Source organism: Seriola aureovittata, chromosome 10, assembly GCF_021018895.1.
Source record: "Seriola aureovittata isolate HTS-2021-v1 ecotype China chromosome 10, ASM2101889v1, whole genome shotgun sequence".
NCBI classification, from domain to species: Eukaryota; Metazoa; Chordata; class Actinopteri; order Carangiformes; family Carangidae; genus Seriola; species Seriola aureovittata.
The window spans coordinates 19,584,679-19,597,029 of NC_079373.1; the positions used below are offsets into that span (position 1 = coordinate 19,584,679).

Below are 12,351 nucleotides of genomic sequence, written 5' to 3' on the forward strand. Positions count from 1 at the left end.
TGCATGCACAAGACATGGTATAGGGCGCAAGAGAGTGAGAGTTATGTGGTGTGTGTGTGTGTGTGTGTGTGTGTGTGTGTGTGTGTGTTTGTGTGTATGTTTGTGTGTGTGTAGGAGGGGTTAGGGTAATGCCACAGCGAAGACTCAGCACACCATTCAGAGGACGACAGAGGCCACGAGGAAGAGTCAAGGTCAGCACTGGAGTGTGAGAACAGATGCCTCTTCTACTCCTACAGTTTCAAATTAAGGGTAAGGCCCTTTTTTTACTCTTCTATACTACTCCTAACTATGTTGCTCAGAGTATTAAAATAAAAAGAATATTGACATATTTCTTTTGCATGAAGTATCTGTGTTTTCATATAATATATGAAAACACAGATACTGGAGATACTAGGAGATACACAAGAAACTAGGCATTGCAAATTAATTTGATACGAGAATTAAAACTCTATTTGAAGTTCTTATTTTGGCCTTAACTCTTGGATCGTGATCTCAGAGCTGGTTCTTGCCAAACTGTAGAAAGACTTTCATAATACAGTGTCTGTTTGATGTACCCTGCTTTGCTTTATGTACTTCTGATCATCATACTGTGCTGACTTTCGCAAAGTGTGCTTGTAACTTTGCTGAGCATTTTGATTAGATATTGCTTGGATTATCATTAGTATGAATATTTAACATTATACAATAATGCAAAGTTATATTTTCTCAGCTGCCAAACCATGGTTAAGAATATAGTAAAGTTACAATTCATTCAAGCCTTTTCAATGGGATAAAGCTGATTATTGAGCGTATTTTTGATCCACTGACATTTTTACTGTTAAAAAACATGTTGTACAATTCCTCTCTTACAACTTGGTGAGCTCAGCCTTTTCGTACCTGATCATCTCTTAGGAATGTCAAATGAAGTGCATTGTCTCTGTCAGACAACATAGCCTCAGTGTTGCTGATGGGAAAGAGGCATGAAGAATGATAATGCAGGCAATCTCTGCCATCAGATGACTCTGAAACAGCCTCATGCAACAGCAATATGTTCAACATGCCAAAGTTGCAAACTTGATTTTTCATGGAAGTGAAAAAAGTTTAGAAGTCCTTTTATATTACAGATCCTCATTGTAGCAGCTATTGGTAATGTAACACTGCCATGCATCCACCAACTCTTAATTATTATTTATTTATTTCTGCTTCTGTGCAGTTTATTCTGTCTTATTTCAGGACATTGCTGGTATGTAGTGGTGTAGAAGGAGAACCTTTTTTCTGTTGTGTATTTTGTAAGTCACAGATGTTGTTATAACAGTTATATCTCTTGTATTGCTGTATTGTCAACCTTGTTAATGAACTCTTTTCAAAGCAAATCATCATCCTCTTTTTGCCAACTGTGTGTGACCAGTGTAGGAGATTCTCAGGAGCTGGAGCAGCAGGAATAACATCCTGCAAAAACTCAACTTTACACCATGGTTGTCCCACAGTCACAGGATAAGCAACAGCCCACAAGCAGCTCTGGGGGAAGAAGCCCCAACCAACAGTACAGATCAAACAGATCCTTATCCCAACACTCTGGAAGTCCACAACATTTCAGCTCTAATGGGAATATTTCACCTGTCCACACCAGTCTCCATTATGAGCCACAGGAGTACAGTGAGACAGACTTTCTGCTCCCCAATCAACTTTACGGTCGGTCAACGATCAGTGGATCCGCGAGAGCAAAGGATGCAGATCGCCCGGTTGTACCTGCAGAGTCCATCTGTTCCATGGTGCTGCAGATCCTGGTGCCATTTCTGCTGGCTGGGCTTGGGACAGTCTCTGCTGGGATTTTGCTGGATGTGGTTCAGGTGAGGAAACGGCCAAATGCTGAGGAGGACAAAGAGGTTTTTAAGAGTGATGTCCCATGGAAAGTCATCATTTCTAGTCTTTCCAAATGCCTAGTTGCTAAATCAAGCAGACAAGATATTGAAAACATTCTCAATTTTCAAATAAGTAGAGAGGTGAAGAGAGGGGAAGGAGAGAGAGAGAGAAAATAAATAAAAACTCCTTTAAATTGTAAATTTGTGTGTTTATTTTGAATAAAGAGGATTTATTGTGTTTTTGTGGTGTTGACTGTGGCTCATTTATTTTGCACTGTGTGTGTGTGTGTGTGTGTGTGTGTGTGTGTGTGTGTGTGTGTGTGTGTGTGTGTGTGTGTGTTCACGGCAGAACTGGGACGTGTTCCAGGAAATCACAGAGATCTTCATCCTGGTCCCTGCTGTATTAGGCATGAAGGGGAACCTGGAAATGACTCTGGCCTCCAGACTCTCAACTGCTGTGAGTGTCACACACACACACACACACACACACAGAGAGAGGGAGAGAGAGAAAGAGAGAGAGATGTGCACACTAGACAGCAATTTAATGAACTCACAAGCTCACCATGATAACACGTAAAAAGGGACATCTTGTCAGTCAACTATTTACTACAGAGGCATAGGTGACATATATTGAGTAAATTACATACAGTATAAGAGAACAGTTAACACAATAAAACATATAGCTTAAAATATATTCAGTGAAATAAATAAATAAATAAAGAGAGGCAAAAATACATGAACTGATACAGCTTCTTTCTCAGAACAATATTTTTGCCCTCTTGCATCATGGGTGTGAAACTCCTCACAGAGCTGTGAAGACCACAGCAGGACATCAGCTTACAATACAATATTCTGCAGGACGAATCAATGCTAACAACAGTCCAATAATAATAATAATATAATGATCAAATGTCATGGTAATTATCATCCATTACTGTAACATATATTTAAAAAAAAAAAAACATTTGCTTATGATGAACATGGACACTGTATTTTATTTTGAGTCCATCCCATTCTGGTGCTATGAATAATACTAGAGCCTAAAGTATGTGTTATTCCGCTGCTGAAAATAGTTCCCTATTAATGCGCCATTTCCTTCTAAATACTATTGTGCTCAGCTGTTTTAAGGAATTATTTAGCTTTTTTTTAATTTTTTTATTCCATGTTAAATTTTTTAATTTTGTCTGCTAATACGAAAATTAATCACATTTTTATTTGCAAGGCTCTAGTTTTTTCCATTTAGCTTTACATTTACTTGTTATGTTGGATTTTAGTATGTATCAAAATTATTAGTGCCTCTGCAAAGATTTGAAAAATATGTTTTTAAATATGAAATTCCATCTTGTCTGATCTTGTGTTGTAACATTATCAACAATGTGTATCTATTTAACTTCAAACTTTGTAAACAGCTGGAGCTTTCAATCATATCACATGATCTTCATCAACTAAATGAGGTTGTGCAGTTGTCATGGAAATGTTAATGTTCAAACATCCATATTTATTGAGATAATATAGGCTACTTGTGATGTTGTCAGGTGAATGCAGGGAAAATGGACTCTGCCAGAGAAAAGTGGATGCTGATTGTTGGGAACCTGGCGCTCAAGCAGGTACATCATTTTTACATCATTACCTGTTTATCTGCTTAATTTTATTCCAGTCCACTAAAACTTGTGGATGTTTAATATGACCACTCTGATTTTATAGCTTCAAGCCACAGTGCTGGGCCTGTTAGCCTCCCTGATGGCGACTGTCTTGGGCTGGATGGCAGAAGGAAAGATGCCCTTTAATCATGTAGCGCTTTTGTGTTCAACCAGTGTTTGTACAGCCTTTGTGGCTTCATTGCTGCAAGGTAACAACACAACTTTGAACCATCGTCCTTGATCTTTCCTTCAGTGTGAAAAGCTTTGATGGGTGCAAAAATACAGCTATACACACATCACTATTACATCTGTTTAAAACATTTTGAAGTCCTAGTTTTCTTCCTCTCTGTTTTGCCCATGACCTCAAAAATTCACATGTTTAATTAACTATCACACAAACATTATACATTTACAGGTGTTAACCCCCTTGTCTCTGTGTCATCCATTCTCTCATCTCTCTGTTTAGGACTAGTGTCATACATCCTATCATTCTTTCTCATCATTACTTCTTTCTTTAAGCCTCCTCAAACTGAGTCTTTCTTTTTTTTCCAGAGGAAAACTTCCTTGATTGCTAATAAGCACTTTTTCAGAAGATGTTCAGTGAGCTGTTCTTCATGACACAAATTATTCTAGAAATGGGAATATGAACAAGAGGCACATTTAAAACATTTAAATCTATTTTACATGGAGTTTTTCATGTTTGGTTTCAGAATGTGTGAATAAATTTCAGCATAGAGAGATTATCAAAACCTCAGTGCCACAGAGACAGAGGTAAAGCTGGGAATTATGGGCTCCATGCACAGGTGGGACTTCTGGGCCCCTCTTTACCTTCCCTTTGGTCTCCAAATCATATCTCTTCTGTTTGTCACGCTTCATGTTTCTTTCTTTATATAACACCATAGACAAACATTTGTATACACATATAATAAACACATATATTCTGACAAAATGAACACCCTCAGGACTTCTTCAGTGTCACCTCATACATTAAGAGCTTTACCTTTTCTTTAAACCCCTCAAGGTATCATCATAGTGGCAGTGATCACTGGCTCTAAGCGAATGGGAATCAACCCTGACAACGTGGCGACGCCCATGGCGGCAAGCTTTGGAGATCTCATCACTCTTGCCTTGCTGGCCTGCTGCGGTCAGTGGTTCTACTCTTTCACAGGTAAAGGAGGATGAAGACAAGAAGATTGATTCTGCAACACTTGGTCTCTCTATGAGCCAGAGGTCATGCAGTTTTCAGTTCTGGCCAACAGATGGCACTTTTAACCCTTGTTCCACATCCACAAAGATCTGTTTTTCAGTTTCAGAGTGAGCGCTTGTAGAAAGTATACATAATGACTTTTTCTCTTCACAGATCTGTATCCCTATGTGCTTTACCTGGTGGATATGTTACTTTTGTGCCTGATCCCTCTCTGGGTGGTCATCGCCTCCAAACACCCAGCCAGTCATATTCTGCTCCGCACAGGCTGGGAGCCAATCATTACAGCAATGGTCATCAGCAGGTACTCACCTCAATGTTGTAACTTACTCTTTCTATGCATGTAGGTGTGGTGTGAATATTGAAGTATATAGATAAAGTAAATTATTAGATTTTTACATTTTTCCTTGGCATGAAACAGTCCAGGCCTTAAGGTTGAAAATAAAAACATTCATCATAACCATCCGATCTGTTGTTAAAGAACAATAGTACTCCTTCGTCATCCACATAATGAGCTACACTACACACACACACACACATATATATATATATATATATATATATATATATATATATATTCCATCATTATGCCATCATTAAATGACATATAGACCAAAATAAAGAAGCAATTGTTTTCAGAAAGAAACTAGCAAGACGATGTGACAAGGATTTAAAATGTTAAGCAAATAGTAGTCAATCTAGCAAAAGTCCAAATAATGCAAAAGGATATTAATACAGTTTTGTATTAATTTTATTAAAAGGTTTTACATAAAACAGAAAGTAAAAAATGAAAAAGCTTTCTCTTTTGACCTCTCTGTTTATTCACTCCCTCATCGGGAATCACTCTTCTTTCCAAACATAATCCGTAATCAAATGTTCTATTTTCATAATTCATAATCCACACTCAGATTCTTATTAATGAGCTAGTTAATGTGTTAATGTGCCAGTAATATGCAGGAAATGTAAAGCTTTTATTTTGGTTTTCCTTCTTTTAGTATTGGAGGGCTTATTCTGGACAAGTCTGTGTCAGATCCAAACTTGGCAGGAATCATAGTTTATGCTCCAGTGATAAATGGTGAGTAGTTAAAGTTTTTAAAGTTCTGAAAGTGCTTTTATGATTTGTGTTTTTGTAAAAATACAGACTTAAAAACGCTTAAATGGTTAAATCCTTTAAGATGCTTTGCCGTGCATGTGGGGATACACAAATCACTTTTCAATTCCCAGTGGCCTTGTGCAAATTCTCAAGACAGACACACCATGTCCGCATATTTGAGCTCTTAGAGGAGGGAAAGTAAAGGAGGAAAATGTGCCAGTTAACTGTTAACTGTTAACTTGTGTTTTGTAATAGCTCATAAGGGTTTTTGTAGCCTTTGATTTCAGACTGTTGTTGTTTCTTCTCTTGCAATGATGTGATGATGATGAAGGAATCTCTGCTGACACCGGCTCAGTTGTATATAAAAAGGTTTATTACAAAAAGGCACAGCATCGTTGAACAAGCATCAAAAACAGCCTGTGAGAGGACCCAAGGCCAAAAAGGATCTCCCCCCGTTTGTCCCAAACCCATACAATTTATAGGCTGAATATTCTCTTGATACCTCTTGGCCAAATCCTAACCAACATTTATGTCCATACATGGTTATTCTCTGAGTACAGATAGATGATAACATAAAACTTGCCACGTTGTACAAAAGTCCATGTTGAGCAATGCAAGGATGTGGAAGCCAGGAGAGGTACTCCCCCTCTTCAGGCCCCCGGCCTTTACTCCTAGAGTATCCTCCATAACATTTCCATCCTGTACTCATATTTCAGCCAAGATACCACACTGTCCAGTTTTGAAAACTGTGGTGTGTCCATGTCTGAGATAGGCATATTGTAAAATTAGTAAGTTATTTGTGGATATAGCTGCTATATTGAGTTTATAGGTTTAACATTTAGTATATTTATAATGCAGAGTACATTTTAATAATGCTGAGTTACATTTTAATGACAGTTTACTATAACAGTAAACCGATAATTAACCATTGACATTTCTTAACTGGAGGGACGGGACCAAATAAAAGATTCTGCCTTTTCAATGGATCAGGACAGTCTACTTAGTTTTATTCAGTAGCTTTATTCGGGAGCACAAAATCTTCTAAATGAAAACATTTCAAAAATAAAAAGGATTACATGAGATTACACTTGATTCAAAAGTAAGAAAAAGGATTACATAAGATTAAACCTTATTTAAAGAATGATAAAAAGTATTACATGAGCTTTAACTTGATGACATGAGATTAAATATCATTAAAAGATTAAAAAAGAATAACATGAGATTAAATTTATTTAAAAAGTAAAAAAAAAAGGTTTACATGAGATCAAATATGATTAAAATGACATATAAAGGGTAAAAATGTAAAAGTCAAATGTAACTACTCATAAGAATATCAAAATCAAAGGAGAAAAACAAGAATCAAAAGTCACAACAAGAATATCAAATCAGATGCAAGATGAAAAATCCCCACAAGTTGGCGACAGTAGTGTCTTCAGTAAAGTAGCTATGTCTCTTCTTTTCTTATCCTGGTCAGGATGCACCCATGACCTGTGCTCTCCCCTAACACCGCTCAAGAACACATTATCAGCTACTAGTATACTACACCCAAATCTCTGAACGAAACAGTCGGCGGTGGGTTGTGTTGTGGCTAATGTAAAGTAGGCGTAAGGTTTTCACAAGGAAAAAGATTACAATAACGGTTCTGCTTTTTTGTTCTAAGCTGTCTCGCTTGAGTCTGACACTGTGCAAAGCTAAACTCATGGAGTGCTCTGGCATTGTGCTCCCACAATTGTAATGCTCTCCTTTCTTAATTAACCTACTTAGGACTCTGTTTACTTCTGCAATTTAGAAGCTGTAAGGTATTAATAGTTTTGCATGTATATAACTTTGACGTTGGTGTATGAGGGATGTCTGCCTTGGGTGAACTGCTGACCTTTGGGGTGAGCAGGACACCCCTTACACATCTGGACTTTATTGTTATATTGTTGACTGTTGTTGTATCTACATCTTTTAGAGACTTTAATCATGGACCCCCCGATGGACTCGAAGTAATAAAAGTGACAGATATGAGGAGACACAGATGTGAAAGTCTCGACGTCATCATCTGATAGTCACATTCCTCGAGAGCAAACGACTATATAAGCATTCAAAGTTGTGTTACTCAGTGAGAGACGTGGTGTACCCTGCACCAGATCTGTCCTCTGTGCATGAATAAACCAGCCAAATTGAAGCGGGGGCATTATGTTTTCGGGTGTCCATCCATTCATACACCCCATTCTTATGAATGTGATATTTTTTTCAACAGTTAGATATTTCATTTCATTTTCTTCCTCAGATCTGTGTTTGTGAAGAGAGTTCTGCTGGTTACTACCCAGGATTGGAATGTGGGTCGTAGTTTATGACTCTTATCTAGAGAGGGGCAGAGGAAGGGAGGGTGGGTGTGTGTGTTCATGCATGGCACAGAGAGGCCAGGAGTCACACCTTAGTGATACTCAGTCCTTTTAGTGTTAGTTTCCAATATAAGAAACAATCAAATATCAATACACAGAGTCTTATTGTTACAAACTGGAGATTTTGCCTGTGCTCTCAGTTTGCCTGGTGTCCATTTGTTGATCCTCTGGAGGTGACCCTTTGACCCCATGGTCTGGTTGTGAGAGGGGTTTCTGTTTCCTATCAATTTCATAGTTTGATGGTGGGAAGAGTAACAAAGTGTCAATTTTGGGTCCATAACTCTGTATGTCCTTACAATGAACTCCTTTAATGCCTTATGCCAGCCAGATATTTCCGCTACAATTCACTTGGACACAAAAACGAACTGATTAGATTTTGGTGATCAAAGGTCAAAGGTCACAGTGACCTTACGTGTTTGTGAATGAGATATATCAGGAACCCCCAGAGGGAATTTCCTTTGGTCTGTTACAAACTTCCACTTGTACTCAAGGATGAACTGATTATAATTTGGTGGTCAAAGGGCAATGAGGCCACTGTAACTTCACAAGACACATTTTTGTCCATAATTCAAGAATTCATATGCAAATCATGACATAATTTAACAGAAATGTCTCATAGGATAAAAAAGATAAAGTGATTCCCTGTAACTTGACTGGTTGGTGGAGGCATGCAACCTTGAGGTGGTCATTCAATTTTTTTATCACATTCTTTGTTGTTACTACATGCCAAACAGTAGGTTTGTTGCATATGGCCTTTCTGTTAATCCTGCCCCCACCTTTTCTTTTCTTCTCAGGTATTGGGGGAAACCTCGTCTCCATACAGTCTAGTCGTATTTCTACCAATCTGCATTTGAATTTCTCACCTGGAGAGGTTCCTGAGGACCGTAAGAGCTGCTACAACCCGTGCCGCACTTTCTTTGGTTCAGGTGAAGATCACATGGTCAAATTGTATAAATAAAGGTGTTTAGAGTTTTCCCATATGCACATACACACACATAATCTGAGCTTCGTCAGCTTTGTCATGGCAGGAGCAAACCATCGATCCGCCCAGATTCTGCTTCTTTTGGTCATCCCCGGTCAATTGATCTTCTTACTCACCATCCACCTGATGAAAGGAGGCCGCACTTTGCCCAGTCCTCTCTTAACCGTCGCCTTCTTGTCTGCTTCCCTGATTCAGGTGAGTCCGACGTGTAGTTATATTTCCCTCTGCAGACAACATCAACTGTTCTACAATAAATCTCATGTGTCTGTCTCCTAGGTCTTCACCCTGCTGTGTATAGCTGACTGTATGGTCCACTGTCTATGGCGGAGGCATAAAGACCCCGACAGTTACTCAATACCCTACCTCACAGCCCTCGGAGACCTTCTAGGGACTGCTCTCCTCTCTCTTGCCTTTCTCATGCTGTGGTGCGTTGGTGATTCAGGCAGTGTGTAGGCTCAAAACAAGAGAAGGCTTGCGGAAGAACAAATACATGAAAACATCACTTAGGGCGGTAAAATAATAAATAAAAGGACAACAAAAAATCATCAAAGGCAATGATTGATTTATTCCTTCTCAGAGATATACAGTATATTGTTCACCTTTTGACAAAAATTTTGATGGATGACCTCTCAAGCCCCGCCCCCTTGAATTGGTTATTGTCATCAAGGTCATCCTGATGAGTGGGGGCTGTGGGAAAATTTAATGTAGTAGTCTTTCCCAGGGGGGATATGTTAAAGATGTGCACTGAGGTGTGAGGGGGGCGTGTATAATACCTTTGTGAAACAGCGGTTTTAAATGAATAGGACATCATGCATCCACATTCACAAGCAACAAGTCTTGAATACTACGTGTGAGAATCGTATGTTCTTAAAGCATAAAGCCCTTTGTGAAACAACAAGTCTTGAATACTGGCTGTCGGTCCTCCCCCCTCCCTCTGTGTCACGCACTGTTTTTTCAGCCTCCGATTTCAATTTCGGACATTTATGACTCTTAGAGATTTAGACTCTTAAAACCAACAGTCGTCAGTTTGTCTTGGCGTATGTCAGCGAACCTTTGGTCGGTGTGGGGCTACTTTTCAGCTCCTGATGTTGCTGCTTGATTATTTCCTGGTATTCAAGTTATTGCCTTACATGGAAATATGATTAGGTCAGGTCCACCTCAGGTTCATCCTGTTTTTGTCCCTAAAAGATAATAGTGTTTTGCATGTCTTGGCGTTTGCATGCCTGACCATTTCATGCCTTAGGCTTGACGTTTGTACTTTCATATTATGACATGATATTTAAGATTGGAACATTCTGGGCTTTAGGTGGGTTTTTTATTCCCTTTTACTGGTAACAGATACATGTCTGTGCTTATCTCTGGTCCTCTAAAAATTAAGTCACAAACACACTTCTCCATTGAAGCACCCATAGTGCTCTTTCATCACCATTATCTCTACTACACAACTCATTTACTCAAGCTTATACCATACATCCAAGTCTCTTTATTACAATACATGTTTCTTTAATGCAATGAATATTTTTTAATGCTAAGTGATGTATTCAAGTCACTGAAAATTTATTCCACATGGGAAAATAATTCCTTAACAAGAGTTTTGGCCATTAAGCTTTATCAATTGCATGAATGAGCATATTTAAGTGAAGGATCAGATTGAGCATGCAAGGCATAAAATACCTACTGTCTTTTCATATGGTTGGGATAACCTATACTGAGTGAGATCTAACCTCCTGCAACACATGGACAGTGTAATTAGTTTTCCCTGAAACTAGAAATCAGCCTCACTATATCTGTTTCCTCTCCTAACATTCCTCTCTGCCATCATTAAAACTGATGCAGGCTGGCTCCGCTGTTGTGGTCCAGCCAAAAATAAACAATATACCAGGGTTTATCCATCGCCCCAATCCTCATAAACTGACCTATTTTGTGGGGATAAAGGCCAGTGTGCAGTTTTGTGTCCGAAATCTCGGTTAAAAAGAGCAATCTTTAAAAAATAAAAATAAAATAAACATTGATTCAAAGAAGAAGGTTAGGCTACTTACTGGGAGATGCTATTGCGTTTTGAGGAGGTTGATGAATCTACGCACAAACTTTATTTTTTTTAGTTTTTGAGATGATTTAGAAAGGCCTAAACAGAGACCGACCATAAAGACCTTATGTAAAACAGCTGCTGTTTCATGCGGAAAACGTCTGGCCACGGTGATCTTTATTCATTAACCCCAAATTTGATTGACAGGGGCATTCCTTAGCTCTGTGTCTGTGGAGAGTGTTTTGCTGGTTACTACTCAGGATTGGAATGTCGGTTGTAGTTTATGACTCTTATCTAGAGATGACAGAGGAAGAAAGGTTGGTGTTGTGTGTGAGTGTGTGTGTGTGTGCTTGAGAGAGAGAGAAAGAGAGAGAGAGACTGATAGAGAAGAGAGACTGTTGGCATGGTGAGCAGTGTTTTTTTTCTGCTGTTGTTGACTTTGAGTTTGAAGTTTTTGACTTCACACTTCTTAGAAAGGCTCATATTGAGACTGTAAGGATTTATACTAATTAATTAATTAATTAATTAATTAATATATTCCCATACCATCTATGACCTGGCACCATGGATGTATGCCTGGCAGGGCACAAACTGGTTCCTATGTAGGTTGGAGTTACAGCAAGTCCTGCTCTCTGATTGGACAAGAGTGGAGGGACTTAGCTGCCAACGTGGTACCTTCTGATTGGAAGAGAGGACATGTTAAAAAAGGGTTTGACGAAAGGTATCATGTAACTGCTCTTATAGGTTTCTGACCCACCATAGTACTAAAGCTTATTTGAATATGAATTCAAATTTGAGAGAGATAGACAGAGTTGTGTTGAGTTGAGTGTGTGTGTGTGTGTGTGTGTGTGTGTGTGTGTGTGTGTGTGTGTGAGTGAATGAGAAATAGAACTATTATAATATATATAATATATATATATATTTTTTTTTAACTTGCTGTGTCTGGAGGAACTTGCTCTGGTGTGAACCAGATGATGAGCCAGCACCAGTGCTTGAGCTAGTGTGTAGCAATAATGGTCATAAATTACCCAGCTCAGTTAGTCTTGGCTGAGTTACTATCAGGAGGGATGGAGATCGGGCGTTGGAACATGTTAGACTTACTGCTGGACTTACCAGAGGAAGGGATTTTGTTGATGTCTGGCCTAGGGGTGAAAAACATGCTTCCCTTCTGTTAA

The 12,351-nt window shown here is 38.8% G+C and overlaps 1 protein-coding gene across 1 annotated transcript; it reads left to right on the forward strand.

Moving 5' to 3' along the window:
• Positions 1 to 113: 113 nt before the first annotated feature.
• Positions 114 to 9,680, forward strand: slc41a2a (solute carrier family 41 member 2a). The gene is made up of 11 exons (XM_056386436.1): positions 114 to 249; positions 1,388 to 1,829; positions 2,191 to 2,298; positions 3,377 to 3,448; positions 3,546 to 3,690; positions 4,503 to 4,649; positions 4,842 to 4,989; positions 5,681 to 5,760; positions 8,963 to 9,094; positions 9,197 to 9,345; positions 9,427 to 9,680. Exons 2-11 carry the CDS (start codon positions 1,452 to 1,454, stop codon positions 9,601 to 9,603), a joined length of 1,536 nt encoding a protein of 511 aa, XP_056242411.1. The 5' UTR covers positions 114 to 249; positions 1,388 to 1,451; the 3' UTR covers positions 9,604 to 9,680.
• Positions 9,681 to 12,351: the final 2,671 nt, after the last annotated feature.

Bases quoted from the DNA above. Each gene is read 5' to 3' on its own strand.
- slc41a2a (XM_056386436.1), top strand. From the start codon at position 1,452: ATGGTTGTCCCACAGTCACAGGATAAGCAACAGCCCACAAGCAGCTCT. The intron at 1,830-2,190 runs GTGAGGAAACGG...TGTTCACGGCAG, and splicing joins TTTTGCTGGATGTGGTTCAG to AACTGGGACGTGTTCCAGGA. The intron at 2,299-3,376 runs GTGAGTGTCACA...TGATGTTGTCAG, and splicing joins CCTCCAGACTCTCAACTGCT to GTGAATGCAGGGAAAATGGA.